This window comes from Ambystoma mexicanum, chromosome 14 (genome assembly GCF_040938575.1).
Source record: "Ambystoma mexicanum isolate Mex_15411 chromosome 14, UKY_AmexF1_1, whole genome shotgun sequence".
Taxonomy (NCBI): Eukaryota; Metazoa; Chordata; class Amphibia; order Caudata; family Ambystomatidae; genus Ambystoma; species Ambystoma mexicanum.
The window spans coordinates 108455408-108478202 of NC_090940.1; the positions used below are offsets into that span (position 1 = coordinate 108455408).

Sequence of the window (22795 nt, forward strand, 5' to 3'; positions counted from 1 at the left end):
TGGGCGTCAACCCCCAGAATGAACACATATAACTGACCTCCCAACCACCACACCTACCGCTAAGAAGCAGCTATCATGCAACTGCCACACTGGCTGCACACATATCCGGTGCACCCACGCACCTTATGACCATCTCTCTCTCAACTGACTTGAACTACGGTTCCCGAGGGCGTTCGACCTACCAGCGCTTTGAGATCATACCAATGATACATAAGGCGCTATATAAATGCAAAGTAACATAACATAACATGAAGGGAGCTACCTGTAAAGACAGTTTACCACCATAGATGGGTCTTCAGTCAAAAGGTATTTTTGTATTCAACGAATTGAAAAAAGACTGATTTAGAAAGACCGCTCTATGAGTGCGTACAAGGGCTTACAGGCATGCGAGTAACCAGAAGCAGCATCAGGGGAGAATGGATAAGTGTTTGTGTGTGTGCTGCGTTTGTGTGTGTTGAGTTTATATGTGTGTTTGGGTTCGTGTGAGTATTGTGTGGGGAGGGAGGCGGCGCGGGAAGTGCCTGCAGGACTGCCAAAAGCATACATATTTTCATGAGCACTAGTTTGCCTAATGCTTACCTTATTCCTGACTTCAGTAAAATACCTCAATTGTTTTTGTTATTTAACTTCAGGAATCGTGGTGAGATATTTGTTATGGGGTTTTGTTGTAATCACTTCTTCAATTCCTAACCAATGTAATTCCTGTCAGTCCAGAAACATCTTCCTAAAGTGACAACACAGCCGGACTAAACAAAAGAAATGAGATGTTTGGATTAGTGTAAAATTGCAGAACATTGGCATGTTAACAAACTTGTGTTATTTTTATGAAACTAAATATAAAAACCATTGACTTGTATCTGCTCAAATGATGTGCTTTGCATTGTTGTAAGCAATCAGATCCACAATACATCTTCATTTGGGTAAGACCAATGCATTAGCTCCTAGCGTGCCATGTACTGAGCAAAGCTTGTCTTATGCTACTAGACACAGGCAGCAAGCAGACGGCTCCCTTCTGATTAGTCGGGTCCATGCAGAGGATGCCGGCTTCTACACATGTGCCTCCTCCAGTGGAAATGATGGCCATTTCAGGCAGATACAGCTTAAAGTTCAAGGTAGGTTACGCTTACTTTGCTGTTAGCTCTTTCTGTATATGTCACATGTCAGGAAGTCTTGAAAGGGAACATTTCACATGATATGAAGACATTTATTTTATTAGATATGTGTAAGGCGTTTATAAAAATAAATAAATGGTGTTTCAAGGTGTTACAAGATATTAAAGGGTGTGGGAGTAAGGGTGAAAGATAACAATAATGGTCCTACTAGGCCTTGTGACATTTGGATCGTTCAAGTGCAGTAACAAGAAGTGCAAGGGAGAGAGTGGGGGTGGGAGGGTGCCGGTAGGGCGAAGTGTAGGGTGCAAGGGTGGGACAGGAGGTGCAGAGTAGAGAGTATGGAGTTCAATTGAAGGGGGGGTAGAGGGGAGAAAGAGGGCCACAGGAGCTAGGTGACTGCTAAGGGGAGACCAGGAGGGCAAGTGCCAGGGATTGCATGAGGTGCAGGGTGAGAGGGTCCATATGTTAAGTGCGAGGAGGGGGGTGGACTGGGCTAGGGGCCGGCTACCCTGTAGAATTTAGAGGGATCCAGGCAGCCAGTCACTGCGGCAGACGGGGGTGTTAGCAGGGGAGGGGAAAGTGACGGAAGAAGAGAAAAGGAGGGTCTTGAGAAGCTTCTGGAACTTAAGGAGATCCGGCTCAAGCTTGAGAGGAGCATGGAGGCCATTCCAGAGGGAGGCTCCTGCGGAGGAGAGAGATCAAACCCCTACTCAAGATAGTCTACTGGCCAAAATAGACTACTGCAATATACTCCTACTAGGGACCTCCAAGAAAAACATAAATAAAATGCAACTATTACAGAATAAAGCCCAGAGAGCAGCGCTAGGTATTAATAGAAAGGATCACATATCACAGTACAGGAGACTGGCTGCCTATACAAGCTAGAATACTTCACAAAACACTCACCATCACACATAAATGTGTCACCTCTAATACTCATATCTACCTTAACCAATGCCTCACACTCAAAACAGTAGCCAGAACACTCAGACCCAGCTCCAACGTACACCTACTCCAGAACAGGTAGCTCCAACTTCCCTATAGCAGCCCCCAGAATCTGGAACTCACTCCCAGTCAACTTATGCAATGAGCCCTCCCACCAACAATTCAAGAAATTATTAAAAATCTGGCTTTTCAATAAATTCTAACCATACGGCTTACAATGTATGGAACATTTCTCTTTTATTACCAAATGTTTTACATTATCTATGTTCTAAATTCTGTCTATCATGTTATCTGCACCCTGGACTCTATCATTATGTAACTACTCCTGCAACTGTATGGACACTGTATGGAACATGCTCGTTTTTATCAAACGTTCTACATTATCTATGCTCTAATTCTGTCTATCATGTAATCTGTACCCTGGACTCAATCATTATGTAAACCAACTAAGCACTTCAACCATGCAACCAATAAGTTTGTAAGTTTTCAAGTAACTAATAAGTCTGAAAGTACTCTTGTAACCTACATCGTGATACCACCAGGTTTGGTGAAGGCACGCGTCCCCAGCCAGCACGATCCTCCCCGCAATGAGAGACAATGAAGGACTCTCCCAAGTAGGGAATAAGGCCAAGACAGAGTGCGGGTGAGCTTAAATGGGAGTTTATCAATCAGAATAGGGCATGCAAAGAACTCTGCAAACTCCGAGAGCGCTCTGTCTGACAATAGCAAAGACAGGCGTATATATTTACAAAAAACGTCATGAGAACCTACATACTATAGGGGGCACAAGTTCGATGGGATTGGGTGGCGATGACTAGCTATAGGTGCTGCTGCGAGGTGGTTGGTCGTGGCTGAAGAACGTCACTGGTCAGCCTCGTGGGTAGGGCTGGGCCTGACAGGTTGGCAGAGTTCATCCGGGCGGTGTTGTTGTGCCTTCGCGGCCAGTGTCAGAGATGAATGTCTTTTCCTGACTTCTTTGCCCTAGGCCATGCACACCGCAGTCATTCAGTCATTGCATTATTATCTTCTTTTAGTAAATCTTCCAATAGGTTATTCTACAGGTCAATGCAACACAGGAGGAATGCACCTTGTGAGGGGTCTAATGGTCATTCATCAGGGCATGGTTACCAGCGTCCTGTTGACCGGTGCCATAGGTTGAGGGGCTAAGCTTTGGGGCATGGGACGGACGGTACACGTCTCCCTGTCTTGTTAGATGTGGTTATAAATGTGCCGCTGTGTGTTGCCACAGTGTTGGGTGTCCTCATTGCACAGGGCCATAAGTCTAGGATGATCTGGTGGGTTGTGGGGTTTACGAGGGGGCGCCTTTGGAAGTGTGGGTTCAGGCCGAGGTTTACTGCTATGCTGTAAATAATGAAGGTGGCGGCCCGTGACCTTCGGTGCTGCAAAGGGGGGCTGCGCATCTGTGGAGCGGCTCCAGTCTGGTTGGGGGAGGTGGGGCAGCGCGGCGCGGGCCTCTGTTCTCATGCTTTTGGCAGTCTTCGCAGGGTGGGAGGGGAATGGCCTTGCACATTTTTGCAAAGGTATCTTCCTCACGTGTTTGCCGGTTCTTTGGAGGTGTAAACATTTACAATCATTAGAACACTGTATAATATTTGTATGAATTATTTGAGAACGCACATTTCACTTTGCTGAACGCATTTCAGTTATATTCAGTCTGAGTGCCTTATTAGTACGCTATATTTCAACAATCACAGCATTTAACTATATGCATATACATCTTGCAATAAATGAGGTAGCATTACGGTTGGTGCAGCACACAGAAAATGACCTGCCACCGTATGTGACGGTGGCGGTTAAGCAAGGGGCGTTGAACATACACACGTGGCGAGTACATTCTCGCACACCTCTCACAGGTGCCCCCTGCATGGTTACACTCGTCTTCTTGTGTACTGTAGCAGCATTAGTTCAGGTATGGCGCAGGACCGCGGGGTGTACGGTTTTTAATGATACATCTAAGGACCACTCCCCTGGAATGCTTTTGTCATTTGCACACCCCTGTAGGGGTATGGGTCCTTCATGGCTGGTGTTATGTACACTAACTACACAATTCTACAGGTATCTTTGGTATAAATGGTTTGCATGGAGAGAATACAACAAGTAGTTTTTTACATTTGTATCTGGGTACTTTTCCTCTTCCATCAGAGGACCGTTCTGCAGACCTTCCCATCACCCAGGCCCTGCCGACCGGGCCATTCTGGGAGCAGTGATACACTGCGGACGGTGAAATGTTACAGTGTCAGTGTATTGTGCTAGCTCATGTCCGTCTTGCTTGTGGGAATGTGCTTGCAGCGGATCTGCCAGGGAGCTGCGGCAACAGGGATAATTGAAACCCTCCGAGGGTGGGGGCCGCGCTACAGTGCGCTGAGCTCACCCCATCCTTGGTAGGCGAAAATGGTTTCTGGGCCTAGCTAATTTCAATATATGTGGGAAATCGATACGTGTGGGCAATGTCGTCAGCAGGTGGACCCTCCACCACTTGGGCCCGGGTGGTATGAGGGGACGCCCAATGAGCCATGGCCCTCACCTGGGGAGAAGACGTGGGCGAGGAGGGTCTTTTGGACCAGTCCTCCCCTACATTTCCCCCCTTTCGTTACTTAAGTAACAAATTCTTTAACTCATTCAATCTCCTGCACTCTTCTTCGTTCATAACTGCCTCATCCCATGCTGGTGTGCCTTTTATGGGCATCCAGGCTCTGCACACCCCCCCTTAAGCACTCACCCCTCCTAGCATATTCATCTGGGGTACAGGTCAGGTATATACATCCGCTGTCTCCTTCCAAGTCTACCCATACCTCCTCATACCATTCTAGTATGCGTGGTTCTCTGATGGTGGTGTGCCATAGTTTGTCTATAATGTCCTTGTCGTGGTACCTAGGCACTAGTTGATACCTAGGTGTGTCATCAGTCCCTGTTTGTACCTGTACTTCCTGCGTGGCTTGCATTGTACCCCGGGTGTTGCCCATTGTCACCATCATCATTGCACCATTAGGCACTGCGTAAACACAACATCGAAGACCCACCTGGCACAGGCAAAAAATAAAGAGGAGGAACACCACAGCTGGCATCAAAAATGTCATAGTTACTCCAAGCCATGAGGGGACCCAGGAGAAAAGGTCATTGAACCATGTACTGTCTTCTGCTCCGCCTTCCATCTTTCTCCTAGGTTGTGCACTGCTTCGATCACATGGGACAGGGAGCCGTTTTCAGCATCTTCGGAAGGTACGAAAGTGCAGCAGGCACTTCCGATTTTTCGGCAAACACCTCCGTCCATCGCCGTCAACAGGTCCAAGACATACCGGTTTTGCATTGTCATCAGCCGTAAAGCCCTTAGTTCCACCTTGATCACGTTAAACCCCTCTTCAGTGTCATTAGCCAGTTGTATCAGTTCCCATCGTGTTATCTGGAGCCATTTTGCGTTTGCCCTTGCTTGGACACTTGAGACGAGTGATGCGAAGAATGTTTCTGCTGAGCTAAATAATCGATATCTGTCTGGGATCTGAGCCAACAGTTCTGATGATGCCTTTGATATGTAATTTGATGCTCTTTTGTTACGGGTCAGCACCTCTCCCTTGTTTCCGGAAGACAGGACATACATTTGTGATTCTGTAGTCGGCTGGGCTGCACTCTGTTGTATGCGTTCCTGTGTCCTTTTGCTTCCATCAATGTGGCTTTCTGGTATTACCATTAGGGCTGAGTGCAGAGTGGCCATTGAGCAGCTGCCACTCCATGACGGGGGAAGGTGCAGGTATGCCTGATTGCCGCATACCCAGTACATGTCCATCAGGGCCGCTGTCCCTTTTCTCAGATCTGGGATGGTGAGGGTCTTGTTACAGTTCTTATTTGTTCCCATTGCGGTTTTCCCCTCTCCTTTGAAACATAGTTCATAGTCTATTTCGCTTTGTAGTTTGAAGGGTTTTTCAATGGCAGTTACCCAGGTTAGTTTTGAAATGTGTTCCTTCCATACTGGTGTGCACGTTTTCTTCTATCCACTGCAGTTTTTCTGGCGCCACACCTCTCAATGCTTCAACTTTAAACATTACTTCTTCATCCTTCCATTTGTTGTCTGAAAAAAAGTGTCCCCTGTATTACAAAAAATGGTTCCTCCAGGCATACCACCCCTACTGGTTTTGAGTAGCAAGTTTTTTCGTTCTGCATCATTTTAAAAGTAACTTCATGTGCCTGGAAGGTGTTCTTAATCCTGCATAACGTGAGATGAAGGAGACATTGGGCATCCACAATTGGCAACTCTTTGGGTAATAGTACTTTGGGTGTCCCTGAAGCATGAGGAATGAGGGAGCACACATAACAGCTTTCATTTGTTGTTTGTTTTGCGGTGGCACTCATATCCGCATACCACTTATTTGTCTGGTGGGGGTGTCGTGGGTCTTCCATTTTATCTAATCCTAACCCATAATACTCATCATATCTCCCCCTCCCGGTGTCCCTTCTCCATCTGTTGTTCTTATTCCTCATGTACTTCCCAGCCTCCTGGGCGAGGGAAAGAATAGACCCCCCTTTCTCATTCCCGCCCCCCTTGGCCCAATCCTCGTATAATATTTCGTGTGCTGCTAGCATTTTTTCATTTTCGTCTTTTACTTTATCTTGCAGGTTGTTTTTTAAGACGGGGGCTGGTTGACTGGTAGGCGTATTGTACAACCATGATATAGCAGATGGGTTTCGGTCTTTTAAACTGCGAGCATTAAACCTTTGCATCCCAGGTGGGGACATTGTGTTGTTTTGCATTTCACCCTGTGGCCCTTTCTTTTCAGATATGACAGTATTGGATGGTGTGGTGTGATAACCCCATACAAGTTTAGTTCCATCCCATACCAGAAAATCACCTTCCCTCATATTGGCACTTGCAGTTACATTGGTCCCAGTGGTGCTGTTAATCCCAGTGCTGTTAATCCCTCCCCCCTCGTTCATCTCGATAGAGATGAACGCTACAAACCAATATGTAACCAGACCAAACATTAACATAAAAAACGTAATACACACAGATAATCCGCACTCATACGAATATATGCATCTCTCAGTTATTAATTCTCTCATTCTACTAATTCTATCCGTTGCAGGCTGCCTGTTAGATGCCATGGTAGTTCCTGTTTGAGATATAAAAGTGCATTAAGTGCATGTGTGTAAACATTGTTGTTGGCACCGTTAGTGCCAATATATACGTTGACGGGTAAGGGAAGCGGGGAGGGTTGCAGGGGAGGGTATTCACAGATAAGGGTATCGACATATCATAATTTGATCAATTCATTAATCACATATAATTCCAAACAAAAACCCCCCTTATTATCATTATTATTATTATTTTTTTTTTTAATATACGAAAGAAAATACAGGTATATTTTATCAATCACTTTCTCATTTACGTTCATTGCTGACGCACATACACAAGTTAATAATCATTCATTTCGTTCAGTTGCATCTGTTGCTGTTGTTTGTGCCTCCTCTTCTGCCTCCTCTCGCACATTGCTATATGCTCTTCGCACATCTGTCAAGTGTATCCAGTAACGCAAACCCTTTACTTTTACAGCTGTGGGCGTGCAGAACACTACTTCGTATGGGCCGTGGAACCGTGGAGCATTCCATCGACGCACAAAACTCCTGACATATATTAATTCGCCCGGCATTAGCTGTAGCTGTTGCTCGGGCTCTGTCACAGACCCTGTTATGTTCTCCTCCTCCCTAGTGAGGGGTGGGGAGAGCTGCTTTGATATTGCGCACGCTGCCCTTGTCAATTTTTTCAAATAGTCTGTGAATTCTTCTCCCAATATCGCAGCGCTCCTGTGTGCATCTGAGTGTTCGCGCAGTGGAGAGTGTGCCGTGTGCATTCGTCTCCCAGTCACGATTTCGTGCGGGGACAAATGGTGATCTTTACTCGGCTGATTTCTCAGTTCAAATAACGCAAGGGGCAGACAGTAGATCCAATTCTTCTTCAATGAAAAGCATAGTTTTGATAGCCTGCCCTTTAACAGTCCGTTCATCTTTTCTACTACGCCATTACTTTGGGGATGATAAATCGAACACAATTTATGTTTTATTCCCAATAATGTTGTCACCTCCTTGAAGAGTTCCTTCACAAAGTGTGTGCCGTTGTCTGAGCGGATTACGTCACAAATCCCCCAGCGCGGGAACACTTCCCTCACTAGGAATTTCGCAGCGCTCTTGGCATCAGGTCGTGCACACGGACCTGCTTCCACCCACCTTGAAAATGGGCACACAACCACGATCATGTACCGTGCGCCATTACACCTTTCCCCCATGTCTGCATAATCAATATGCAGCTCTCTGAATGGGCCAATGGGTTTTGGGATAGTTCCCCGGAGTGTTCGTAATGTCATTCCTGAATTGTAGATCTGAAATGTTGTGCATTCCATTGCTAATCGAGATACGTGCTCCTGGAGACAGGGTACGTACCATTCTTCTTGTATTTCGGCTGCAATGTGCTGTTTGGTATTGTGCGCAGGGAAGTGTAGTTGCTGGAACGCAATTTCTAGTAGCTTCATTGGCATCACTAACTTTCCTGAGTTATTTTGCCGCCACAATAAGTCTGTTCCCGACTTGCTGCACCCTCGTTTTGTCCACATCAACTTTTCGTCTTCACTAGCCCCGTCCTGCAATTCTAGTATTTGGGATATGGGCATCATATTGTACCCTTCTGGGGGCTCTTCGTTCGCTTTGTGCTTCATCATGTACTCACCTGCTTCATATTTCTGAAAATAGGAGGCCTCCTTGGCGGCAGCATCCGCTGCCGCGTTTCCCAAAGACACAACGTCTGTGTTGGACGTATGTGCTTGGCACTTAACTATTGCCACTGCAGTAGGGTTTTGTAGGGCCTCAATTAATTCTTTCAACAATTCTGCATGCTGTACTGGTGTTCCGTCTGCCCGCCGAAATCCCCTCCGCCCCCATCTTGCTAGACCTCCATGCACTGTTGTTGTCATGTAAGCTGAGTCCGTGTATATGGTTACTGCGCAACCTTTTGCTGCATGTAACGCTTCTATGAGCGCAATCAATTCTGCTGCTTGTGCGGAGTAATGTGATGGGAGGCGGTACTGCACTAGTGTTTCATACTCACCGTCTTCTAATCTCACCACCGCCATCCCAACATGCTTTTCTCCCGTGTCCACATCAATCGATGCAGACCCATCCACGAAGTACACTTCCCCCTCGCTCAGAGCGTTCTCACACACCACTGTGTCCCCCTCTCTTTCTCCTGTATAGGTTGCGCAATCGTGGTCTTGTATGTCCTCTAATGTGCAGGTTTCTGAAATGAATGTCGCGGGGTTTACTGTTTTGCATCTTACCACATGGATGTTGGTGCTGGACAATATTATTTCATATGCTGTTGCCCGCTGTGTTGTTAGTGTGCTTTTTGACCTCTCAAGTATTGCAAACAATGAATGTTCCACAAACAATGTTACTGGGCAACCCATTACTATTGTGGCACTTTTCTCAATCGCGAACGCGGCTGCAGCGAGCGATTGCTCGCACGCGAAATGGCCTTGCATTACGGCATCCAAAGTGCCACTATAGTAAGCCAAAGGCTTGTGTCCTAAGGACGTCTTTTGTGTCAGAACAGCTGTCATGAGTGTTCCCTTGCAGTGTGAGAATAGGTAAAATTTGCGTCCATAATCAGGGTTGGCTAGCACTGGAGCGCTTGAAATTAACCTTTTTAATGATTGAAATGACGTACTCATCTCTTCTGACCATTCAATCTTTTTATTGTCCTGTTGTGCTTCTTTAAGTGCTTGCAGTAGGGGTCTGGTGTATGCTGCATAATCTAATATCCATGCTCGGCAATAGTTGCACTTTCCCAAGAATTTCTGCATCTCTTTTACTGTTGTGGGTTCCGCTACTGACCTTATCGCTTCTGCCCTGTCGGGAATTATTCTTTTTCCATCTTTGGATATCAGCTGTCCCAGGTATAAGACCTCTGTCAGGCAGTACTGTAATTTCTCCTTATCTACCTTGTACCCCCTGTTGGCCAATAGTGTCAGGAGCGTTGTTGAATCCTTTCTACATACTTGTTCGTCTTGTGCACACACTAACAAGTCGTCTACGTACTGAATGATTGTACTCACAACTGATAGGTTTCCCAAGTCTTCATGCAATATGCGGTTGAATATGCTCGGGCTCTCACAGTATCCCTGTGGTAGTCTGCAGTGTTCATACCTTTTCCCCCCTAGTGTAAATGCTATAAGGTATCTACTCTCTTCGGCAAGGGGTATTGAGAAAAATGCGTTTTTCAAATCCACTACTGTGAAATGTGATGCCAACTTCGGAATGCTGCATAATATGGATGCAGGGTTCGGGACCAAAGGGAACTCATTCTGTATTACATCGTTTAGGGGGCGTAAGTCCTGTATCATCCTCCAAGATCCTCCTTTTGCTTTTTTAATTGGATAAATGCATGTGTTACATGGGGAGGTCGAGGGCACTATTATTCCTTGTGCTAATAGTGCATTGATGGTCTCTTTTATCCCTTCTTCTGCCTCACGGGACAATGGATACTGTTTTACTCGGGGTAAAATCGCTCCTTGCTTTAGTTTTATTACCACAGGTTGTACTCCATGCAACAGCCCTACATCATGGGGGCCTGTTGTCCACAAATTATTTGGTACGAGCCTCATGTCGTCATCAAAGAATGACGGTGGTGCTCCTACCACTGCCATCAGTTGGACGGGGGTTTCCCTGGCTTGAATCAAAATGTCACAGGGCATCGCTATTTCCATTACTATCTCACCATCCCCTTCTGTGTCTGAGAAGAGATCCTCATCTGTTACCTCTCGTAGGGCGATGTTGGCATTTGTACACAGTACTGTGCGCCACTCACATCCTTCCCTATCCACTCCAATCACAGCAATTCTTTTTGCTGATACCTGTACAGCGTGCAAGTCTAACGGTACCACTGCTCCGGGTGCGGTGTCAGGGCACACTATGGGACGGAAGAGGAATTCCGCTGGAATCCTCCAGTTCATTCTTCTTAGCTCTGGAATTATGAGGGCCAATGTCTTTAGCCCTTCAATAAACATTTCCTCATTTTCTGGTAATCCTCGTACTTCCAGTGTGGTCGTGTAGGCTTGCACTACCAACATTGCACGCAAGGGGCATATCCCGGGTGTAGAGCACACTATACCTCTCTCAGTGAATGATATGGTCATGTTAAGTTTGCTTAGGAGATCCCTCCCTAATAAATTTATGGGTGAATGTTCGTAATACAGTAAGGGTGCCCTTACAGTTTTACCCCCCACTATTACAGCCAATGCTTCTGTGTAAGGAACTTCAATTACAGCCCCAGAGAACCCCTGCGTCTCTAACTTCCTGTTAGATAACGGGAACCGGCCCTCCCTGATACATGATTTCTCCGCTCCCGAATCAACCATGAATATGAACTGCTTGTCTCCTATCTGCGCCCCAACCAATGGTTCCTCTGCAGCATTGTAGGTTGTAGATAGAACTGGACACGCAAGTGTTCTCTGTGGGCTGTCCTATGCGGGATGTCTCATCGCCCCCCCCCCCTGATTAAAGACACTTCCTGAAACCACTGACATGCCGTTGTAGGGTGCTGGTGCAGGGGCTCCGTTTGCTGTTATTGCGAAAGGGTTGCCTGGCGTGTATTCCATATTGTCATTATTTTGTGGGTGGGCCTGTGTTCTATACTGGGGCCCCTGCTGCTGCTCAGTGTTACCTTGTCCTGGGTTTCTCGGTTGTTGCTGTCCCATGGGAAGACCGTATGGGCTCCCCGGGTGGGGGTGGCCATACTGTCCTCCTTCTTGGAACCCATTGTTGGGCCTGGTTCTGCACTCCCTAGAGTAATGCCCCCATCTTCCGCAGTTCCAGCAACTCCCTTGCGCACCTCTAGGGCCCTGCCATCCATTTCCTCCCATTCCTCCGTATCCCGCTCCACCTCCCCTTCGGCCCCTGTACCCACCTCGTCCCCCTCGAGGGGTCCACTCTTGCCACTGCGGACCTCCACCTTGTTCCTGCTCGTTCCACTGCCGCTGTCCTGCTCCTGCCCAATTAGTTGCCACTCTTCCTTGTATTGCTGTCAGCCCCTCCTCCTCCTCATCTCCCTCCCTGCAGTGGGGGAGTGCGGCTACAGCCGCTGCGACCTTCACCAACTTTGTCTGCACTAGCTTTGCTTCATCCGCCAATCTCTTCTGTGCCACTTCCTTCTCCCGTTCCTTTATTCTCTTACAATGGTGTACTATTATGCTTTGGATCTCAGGCCACCCCTTTGCTTCAATACCAGCTATCTTATCGAGCGCCTTTTGCACTTCTTTGGGGAGCCCTCTTTTTATAATAAAATAGAATAAGGATGTCGATTGATACCAGGGCGTACCCGTTTCTGCTCTCCACATCTCTTGGACCCGAAAAATGTAATCCATAGCCTCCTCCCCATCATTCATTGTACACTGCATTACTGACTGTAAGTCTGGCGTGTCCGGGAATGTTTCCCGCAAGGCATCCCACACCCTTGCACGCACTGTGTTAAAGGAGGCTCCATCATGGCGGTCGCAGTCTAGTGTTACTCCCGGGAAACCGGCCTTAACCCATACTCTCTCGGCCTGATCCCCCACCGCTGAGACGAGCAAGCTCTTCACGTCTCCTATTGCTAGGGGTACCCCGGCAGTGTGCTTCTCAAAGGCGTATATCCACTTGCTTGCCCCTCCTGACAACGGGGGCAATAACTTTAGTAGATTGGCTTTATCCATTTGAGCCCATGGGATATAGTTAGGCCTCCCTCCTCCCCTATGTATCAATGGGAGCTGTAGCCTTCCTTTTGTCGTTCCATCTGGACCCGGTTTGACCGCTGATGTACCCAGTGATGCCATTTTCCCCACCCTGTTCCTCAATCGCCCCGTCCACTCATCGTCCAATGTTCTCATCGAACATGTACCTTCCTCCCCTTCGCTTCCCCCTCCCATCGCCATACTCAACCTGTCGCTTTCTTCTAACTCGTCCCTTATATCACATAGTAATTCCTCTCTAATCCCCACAAGCCTTTCTTCGTTATCAACATCTCCCTCTCGTGTCCCTACTTCTATTATTCGTGTCGGTTCTTCCTCAATTCTGAACAGGATCTCGCCCTTTTTCCACCCCTCTTCAGGCTTTCTATTTTCACCTGGCGCTCTAGACGTACGCCCTGGTCTAGTTGCATCGAATGCTGTTCGTTCGCATATGTCTTTTATCCTTGAGAGCTCATCTTTTGCTATCGAAAGTCTTGATTGTAAATCATCTGTAAGCTTCTCTATGTCTACCCTTTGTGTACCTGCCTGGGCTTGCTCCCTTGTGCTTTCATATGGCGGGGGTGCCGTGGGCCGGTGGGGTGTAGTAGCTGTCGGGGGAGGTACGTAAGTGGGGTCACTGTACCCTTCTGCGGGCACAGGCTTGTTTAATATCGGGTACAAACTTATTACCTCTATTGGTGGCGCTACACTTGATGTTTCGTTAACATCTTTCTGTATCATCAATGGATTGGCGGTGGTGGACGGGAGGTCAGGATTTAACGCTGGTGCTTTAGGAGGTGGTATCTCCTCAAATAACCTCCAAAGATCTAATACTTCTCTCCTATTCTGCAACTGCTTCCCCTTGTACTTTAGAAAAATGCATGTGGCCACCGTATCCAGAACACTTTTATCAAATGACCCTCCCTCGGGCCAAATCTGAGGTAACCCCTCCCCCTTTAACTCGGTCACCCATTGGTCATGATATTTCTTAATCCGCTCCGCGTAGCCTGGTAAGTTCTTACAAATGTGCGATAAGGGTGTCTCGGCCCCCATCTTGTGTGTTCCCCTAGAGCTTGTTTCTATCTGTGTGTCCACAATTACAATGTAAACCTCTTACCAATATTATTTTCGTTTTTTTTTTTTTACCTCACAGTCAATAACGGGCTCCTCTGTGCTCTGCGCCCTCCCTGCGCAATACACAACTGGCTATACACAGTCGCTATTCTCTTCTCTTTGGGGGGGCACATACAAGAGCAAACCATCAGTTATTTTGACAACATCGACCCGGAAACCAAAATAGGCACACACTCACTCCCCCTTGTCGTTTTATCTCTTCAACAGAAATCCTATCCGGTCACACTTACCATGACCATTCCATTTCTGTACATTTATAGCCAGTTTACACACTTACAACATCAACTTGTCATCTGACACATACGAGGTGCACACACCTCCCAGTAACACTCTGTTCACAATTCAAGCTGCCCTCCCTTTCCTCCCTAGCCGGCTGTCCCTATCCTTCTTATTCCAATATATAGATGCGCATATGTATATATATGTATTGGTCTCCTCTTCCCTCTTGTAGTAGGACTCTCTCCCTCTTACTTTCCCCCTTAGCTTTGTACTAATCTCACATTTATTTTTCCCCCTAACCCTAAAGAAAAAGAAAAGAAGTAATAGTGGTTTCTAATATATTCTCAGTGCCCCCTTTTGCTGAACACTTTTTCTCTTATATTCCACTTATTTATATATTCCCAGTACGAGTCAAGATAGCACTATGCGGCGCCGCCTTCCACCCCCTTTCGGAGCTAGGTTCCCGTCACTTTTATCTCTTATTCACCTCTTAATCCTAATGGCCATATGCGAAGAAAAAGCAAGGACATTTTAGAATGATCCTTAGTAGATCTGCGTACCCTCTCTTCGTTCCCTGTCCTACACTTCTTTCCCCACTCCCTTTACAGTCGCTCGCACTCAACTCACGTGCCCGTCTTGAACCGATAGTCTCCGAAACTGGGTCCGTCCAGGCAGTGTCGCCGTCAGCTCAACAGTCAGCCCCGGCTCCGGCGAGCGGTACTCAAAGGGGATTTTGCAACTGGGATCCCGTACCCCCTCTCTTTTGAGTGCGCACTTCTTAGTGTACCGGTCGCCGTTGGCGGCCAGCCTCCCGGAGCCGGCTCACCGTGCGTATCCCTTTTCGACCGGAGATTCTCGTGCCAAAAGGGGACGGTAGCGCTAGATCGGGAAGAAATAATAGTAATTATCACGCTTTCGGGGTCACCACTGAAGGCATGCGTCCCCAGCCAGCACGATCCTCCCCGCAATGAGAGACAATGAAGGACTCTCCCAAGTAGGGAATAAGGCCAAGACAGAGTGCGGGTGAGCTTAAATGGGAGTTTATCAATCAGAATAGGGCATGCAAAGAACTCTGCAAACTCCGAGAGCGCTCTGTCTGACAATAGCAAAGACAGGCGTATATATTTACAAAAAACGTCATGAGAACCTACATACTATAGGGGGCACAAGTTCGATGGGATTGGGTGGCGATGACTAGCTATAGGTGCTGCTGCGAGGTGGTTGGTCGTGGCTGAAGAACGTCACTGGTCAGCCTCGTGGGTAGGGCTGGGCCTGACAGGTTGGCAGAGTTCATCCGGGCGGTGTTGTTGTGCCTTCGCGGCCAGTGTCAGAGATGAATGTCTTTTCCTGACTTCTTTGCCCTAGGCCATGCACACCGCAGTCATTCAGTCATTGCATTATTATCTTCTTTTAGTAAATCTTCCAATAGGTTATTCTACAGGTCAATGCAACACAGGAGGAATGCACCTTGTGAGCGGTCTAATGGTCATTCATCAGGGCATGGTTACCAGCGTCCTGTTGACCGGTGCCATAGGTTGAGGGGCTAAGCTTTGGGGCATGGGACGGACGGTACAAGTCTCCCTGTCTTGTTAGATGTGGTTATAAATGTGCCGCTGTGTGTTGCCACAGTGTTGGGTGTCCTCATTGCACAGGGCCATAAGTCTAGGATGATCTGGTGGGTTGTGGGGTTTACGAGGGGGCGCCTTTGGAAGTGTGGGTTCAGGCCGAGGTTTACTGCTATGTTGTAAATAATGAAGGTGGCGGCCCGTGGCCTTCGGTGCTGCAAAGGGGGGCTGCGCATCTGTGGAGCGGCTCCAGTCTGGTTGGGGGAGGTGGGGCAGCGCGGCGCGGGCCTCTGTTCTCATGCTTTTGGCAGTCTTCGCAGGGTGGGAGGGGAATGGCCTTGCACATTTTTGCAAAGGTATCTTCCTCACATGTTTGCCGGTTCTTTGGAGGTGTAAACATTTACAATCATTAGAACACTGTATAATATTTGTATGAATTACTTGAGAACGCACATTTCACTTTGCTGAACGCATTTCAGTTATATTCAGTCTGAGTGCCTTATTAGTACGCTATATTTCAACAATCACAGCATTTAACTATATGCATATACATCTTGCAATAAATGAGGTAGCATTACGGTTGGTGCAGCACACAGAAAATGACCCGCCACCGTATGTGACGGTGGCGGTTAAGCAAGGGGCGTTGAACATACACACGTGGCGAGTACATTCTCGCACACCTCTCACAGGTGCCCCCTGCATGGTTACACTCGTCTTCTTGTGTACTGTAGCAGCATTAGTTCAGGTATGGCGCAGGACCGCGGGGTGTACGGTTTTTAATGATACATCTAAGGACCACTCCCCTGGAATGCTTTTGTCATTTGCACACCCCTGTAGGGGTATGGGTCCTTCATGGCTGGTGTTATGTACACTAACTACACAATTCTACAGGTATCTTTGGTATAAATGGTTTGTATGGAGAGAATACAACAAGTAGTTTTTTACATTTGTATCTGGGTACTTTTCCTCTTCCATCAGAGGACCGTTCTGCAGACCTTCCCATCACCCAGGCCCTGCCGACCGGGCCATTCTGGGAGCAGTGATACACTGCGGACGGTGAAATGTTACAGTGTCAGTGTATTGTGCTAGCTCATGTCCGTCTTGCTCGTGGGAACGTGCTTGCAGCGGACCTGCCAGGGAGCTGCGGCAACAGGGATAATTGAAACCCTCCGAGGGTGGGGGCCGCGCTACAGTGCGCTGAGCTCACCCCATCCTTGGTAGGCGAAAATGGTTTCTGGGCCTAGCTAATTTCAATATATGTGGGCAATCGATACGTGTGGGCAATGTCGTCAGCAGGTGGACCCTCCACCACCTGGGCCCGGGTGGTATGAGGGGACGCCCAATGAGCCATGGCCCTCACCTGGGGAGAAGACGTGGGCGAGGAGGGTCTTTTGGACCATATAATCAAATGCAATAAATAAATAAAATAAATAAATACTCTCTTCTTAGAGAAGCGTCTGATCTGCAGAGAGTTGGAGCTAGAAGACTGAAGGGCTACAGCAGCGAGATATTTAGGAAGAGTTGGATGTAGCAGGGTCCCAGGCCCCGAGAGCCTGGTGGATGACGCAGAGGGTCTTGAGCTTGATCCTAGCAGCAACGGAGAGCCACTTTAGAGATTTTAGGGCTGGAGAGATGCAGTCCCTGGGCTTGAAGCCAAGGATAATTTTTGTAGTCCTATTCTGGATTAGTTGAATGGGGCAAAGGGAGGATAAAGGAAGATTGAGGAAGAGGCTGTTGCAGTAGTCCAGCCTAGAGAGGACCAGAGCTCTGGAGACATTGAGTTTCTGGGGGAAAGCGAGAAAGGGAAGAGTTTCTTTGAGCAGGTGCAGCTGGTAGTGGGTGGAACTTCTTGGCTGCGATGTCCGAGATGTGAGGAGAGAAAGAGAGAGTGGTGTCGAAGATGACACCAAGGTTTTTTGCCTCGCAGGAAGGCAAAGGAAGAGGGCCCAAGGCGGCCGGCCAGAGTGAGAAGGGAAAAGCAGGGGTCCCAATCAAAAGAATCTCTGTCTTACTGGCATTAAGGCAGAGATCGTTGGAGTCGCACCAATGCTGAATCACGTATACACAGTCAGTAATGAGCGAAAGAGGAGGGGAGGCTAAGGGGAGCCTGAAGGAAAGCCGAGTGTCATCCACATAACACTGAAAGCTAGAGGAGAAGGTAGAGATCAGGTGGGCCAAAGTGGCCAAGTAGAGGTTGAAAAGCCAGGGTGAGAGGATAGAGCCCTCGGGAACGCCACAGGTAGACAGAGAGGTGGCAGAGAGAAAGGGACCAAGTTTGACCTGGGGGTTCGGTCCAAGAGGAAGGAGGTCAGCTACTCCACTTTAGAGTTAGGACCAGTTAGGTATTACATCAACCCTGAAACTTTAACTAAAGGTTTTGAAATCTTACTTTCTGAGTCTGTCTCTCTCTTGTCACCAAGCCTGTCTCACAGTTAATTGCCAGAGTTTCTAGCAGCCAAAACCCTTGGTAACTAGGACCATGACTGATCCAGTCCCAGTGATCCCTTGAGATTTGAATGGGTCAGGACTTTCTGATTAACAAGACCTCCATTAGAACAAATAACTCTTAAAGGAGGGTAAAGTGTGGTACTTACTTGCAAGGGATTTCGTGATTTATGTATCTCTAAAGTGTTAAAATAAGAATCTTTACCAACCTCGTATAAGTCAAAGCCCATAGGATGTAATAGAGCAGTGTTTTCCAAGACAATGTTCTAAATCAGAGTCGAAGGGACATGCAAAAAGATTTTATCAAAATGTTTCTTAGCCACAAATTCCACTCTGCTTATGTCCCTTGATTGTATCAATCATAGAGGTGGAAATAAATCAAACAACCTCAACACATACAATCGATTCAATGTAACCGGATCCTCAAAGTGTGGCAAACATTCCATTAGCAAACAAGTTTCTTTCTGGCAATTAGACAAGTTCTTTTTAAGGCGAGAGTACAACGCATCATTTTCTTCTGGTTTATTCAGCTGTTGTCTGAGTTATTCTAGAGAATAAAAAGGTGTTCCCATACTTCTCTCAGGCATTCTATTCACCCGAAATGGCCTATTTATCTTTTGGCTTTGTTTTATTATAACGGGCTGCTCAACGTCTTCAACAATTGACTGCTCATGAGTTAATTCTAAAATGAGTTAATTCTAAAGAAGCTTGTGGGTTTTGGACTTCGGAGTGATCATAATCAAAGTAAATGGATATGTTTAATAACTCTGAGTTCATGGTGACTTAAGAGTAGATCTAGGGTGTGCTGTCACCTGCTGTGTCAAATGTGTCTTTTTTATGCGGCCGGGACACCACCTCATGTTGTTTGGCCTCCAATGCCGGACATTCCGGCATGGTTAAGGCACAAAGAAACTTTCTAGAGCCCTTATTTATAGCCTTGCTTGGGACTTTATTTTTTTTGACTTTATAGCTTTCCTCCCCACTTTCCTCTGGTTTTGAAGACGTCTCCCCCTTCCTTAAACCTGGAATAAGGGGTACATTTTCAAATCTTCTAATATGGCTATGGGCTCATCAATTTTCCCTCAAAGGCACTTGATCATTTCCCGGTGTCTCTATAATACTATTGATCTCTCCTGGTTCATTGATACTTGGCCTTGAGCCAGCTGCATTCTCCACATTCTCTATCCTTCAACTTCATGGCTTGGAGTTATATCTTATCTGATATAAAGATTCTGCTCGAGGCATATCGCAGTCTCTGCTGGCTGAGAGTTAGCCCGTTATGAAGCCCTCGATTAATAATATTTTAGATGACAAAATAGATAATAACAATGTCTGCTCATTAATTTTTCCATTCCGTTATTCATACAACTTTATCAGGGACAACATTGCAGTTTGATGATGGGGCAAACTGCCCCCCAAAATCTGGGGCGGCTGCAAATGCTGCGTGGGCCTTATGGAGTAAGGGGTAGTGGGCACAGTAGATCCTGATGAGTACAGGGAAGCCTCATCATCAGTATCCAGGTATAAAACAGGCGAGGCTGAAAGGGAAGTCCTCTGATCTCCCGTCAAGGTCTGTTCCAAAGTACTAGGATTACGAACCTGGGCTATGATAACGTTCCCTAGTTCCTTGCTTGCCAAGTTTAATACTTTCTTCACTTTTTCCTGAGTGACTTGAGGCAATGAAGAGATTGAGCCACTTTCACATACTGGGGTGGTGCACTGACTTAGAGTCTCCTGTGGTTCTTGTGTCAATTGCACCACCATTCACGTGTCGTTGGATAAAGTAATAGGTTGAGACTTATTCAAACTTCCCGACACTCCTTTCCCAAAGTAGTTCGTGATTTTTGTCAGGCAAGAGGTACTTCTAATTATCGTATTCACTCGACAACCAACTTGAAGTGGGGTCAGACTGGCTTGGATGCCTGTTTTAAATAAAAGCCCTGAGTCACCACAGCCAGGAGAGCACTCAACGATGTTATAAATAAGTAAGTCTGCTAATGATTATCTCGTTGGGCCCCCTTGCTATTGAGCTGCAATCAAGGCAACCACAGTCTCTTTGGTTAAAGTAACGTGGGAGCCAAAAAGGTAGAACAATAAACAAACAACCATGTGGGGTATGCCTCCATACCCCACAGGCAAAGCCACCCTCATCATTGCCACCCACCTTCTCGGTCATCCGACCCATGAAGCGCGTGTCAGTTGAGGCTTTCACTGCCACCTTCTCGCCCCCCCTCCCTCTTCGGCTGACTCCCACCCTGACACAGCCCTCTCCATGCTCCACTCTGCTATATCTGATACTCTTGATATCCTTGCCCCTGTCATGAGAATCCGCCTGAAGCCCAAAGCCAAATGTAACTCCTGGTATGACTCGGATCTCGTCACCCTAAAACGCAAGTGCAGGGTGGCTGAGACGAAATGGTGTGCTTCATGTTTATCCTCTGATAAACTGGCCTGCCGCCTGCTCCAAAGGCAATACCGTCTCTCCGTTCTCACCAAAAAGAGAGCCCTTATCCAAGCCTGCATCTCTGCGGCATCCAACAACTCGGCTGAACTCTTTAAAATCTGCAAGGAGCTTGCCAACCCTGCTGCAGTCTCTACCTCTCCTGTCCCCTCCCAGGCCTTCTGCACTGCACTGGCCTCTCACTTCATCTCAAAAACTCAGGACATCCTGTCCTCACTCTCCTCCTATCACCTCCCTCCCTCTCTTCCCGGCTCTTCCTCTGGCCCTTCTGCAGCCACCCGTCCTCCCTCCTTCTCTGCCTTTCCACTTTTTTCTGCTGACGAGGTTTCCAGACAAGTCCGATCTATGAAAGTCTTGTCTAAACAGGTTCACCCCTGTTCCTCCAAAACTATCAAGGACCACATCGACTCCCTGGCTCCTGCCCTGGCTGACTTTTGCAACCACTCCTTCGCCTCTGGAGTCTTCCCATCCCCCCTCAAGCACTCCCTTGTGCACCCTCTTCTTAAGAAACCCTCTCCCGACCCCTCCTGCCTGGCTAACTATCGCCCAATCTCCATCACTCCCTTCCTGGGCAAGCTCCTGGAGAAACTTGCCATCTCCCAGCTTAAGTTCCATGCTGAAATTGTTGGTAGTCTCCATGACCATCAATCTGGCTTCAGAGCGGCCAGAAGCACGGAAACTGCTCTCCTGAACATCCGTGAGGACCTGCTCTTGAACCTCGACTCCAACACTCCGTGTGTTCTCATTCTGCTCGATCTCTCTTCTGCCTTTGACACTGTCAACCATGCCATCCTGCTCAACCGTCTCCGTGATAACCTGGGTATCACTGGTCAGGCTCTGGCGTGGCTGACCTCTTTCCTTTCCAATCGACCCTCCCAGGTCCAACTTGGGTCCTTCCTCTCTGACATCTTTTTCTCCACCTGTGGTGTTCCCCAGGGATCTAATCTCACTCCCTGGCTGTTCAACCAGTATCTGGCACTCCTTGCCCACCGCATCGCCGCTCTCTGCCCCTACTTTCAGTGCTATGCGGACGACACCCAGCTCATTTTCAGGCTACCCTCGGCCTCCTCCTCTCCTTCCCTCATCTCTGACTGTCTGTCTGCCATCCAGGAATGGTGTGCCGCCAATGACCTCTGCCTTAATGCTAGTAAGACTGAGATTCTACTCATCGGCACACCCACTCCCTCCTTCCCTGTAGCTCTCTGGCCAGCCTCGCTTGGCCCTCCTCCTGCTCCTACCTGCAAGGCAAAAAACCTCGGGGTCATCTTCGACTCCACACTCTCCTTCTCTCCTCATATATCTGACGTCTCTAAGAAGTCACACTACCAGCTGCACCTCCTCAGAGGTATTCTTCCCTTCCTCTCCTTCCCCCAGAAGCTCACTGTCTCCCGAGCCCTGGTTCTCTCGAAGCTGGACTACTGTAACAGCCTCTATCTTAATCTGCCTGCCTCCACTCTCAGCCCCCTGCAACTCATCCAGAACAGAACTGCGAGACTTGTCCTTGGCCTCAAGCCCAGGGACGTATCTCTCCAGGACTGAAATCTCTACACTGGCTCCCAGTGGCTGCGAGGATTAAGTTCAAAACCCTCTGCATTGTCCACAAGGCCTTCTGGGGCCTGGGGCCTAAATACCTTCAACTCTCTCTTCCTAAATATCTTCCTTCCCGAGCCCTTCGCTCATCCATCTCCAACTCCCTCAGGGTCAGCCGCTTCTCGAAGCAACAAGCTGGGGGTAGATCTCTCGCCGTGGCAGGGGCCTCCCTCTGGAACAGCCTTCCTGCCTCCTTGAAACTTGAGGAGAACCATCTCTGGTTCCGGAAGCACCTCCAAACCTTCCTCTTTGCTTCTGCTTTCTCTCTCCCTCTCCCCTGCTAAATTCTCGACTGAATCTGCACCGAATCTGCAACTGGGCCACTCTCACCGACCCCGGTCCTGGGCCCAGCCACTCTCCTCTTGTACTGCCTCCCTGGCAACCCCTGCACTGAGGGACTGTCTCTGTATCCCTACAGCCCCCCCCTTTCCCAGCACTTGTCTGCACTTACCTTGCACTTGCCACTAGCTGGCCCTATTTATTTACTTTATTCTACTTACTTGTACTGCACTTCCCCCCTCCCCTTCCCCTTGCACTTTTCCCTTCCCCCTACCACTGCAC

The 22795-nt window shown here is 47.9% G+C and overlaps 1 protein-coding gene across 4 annotated transcripts in view; it reads left to right on the forward strand.

Annotated features, from left to right (window-relative positions):
- Positions 1-22795, forward strand: part of PAPLN (papilin, proteoglycan like sulfated glycoprotein) — a 1044076-nt gene that overhangs the window by 928353 nt on the left and 92928 nt on the right. For all 4 annotated transcript variants that reach the window (XM_069638639.1, XM_069638640.1, XM_069638642.1 and 1 more), the window contains one exon: positions 985-1112. In XM_069638639.1, coding sequence (XP_069494740.1) covers positions 985-1112 — 128 coding nt within the window. The remainder of the gene's footprint in view (positions 1-984; positions 1113-22795) is intronic.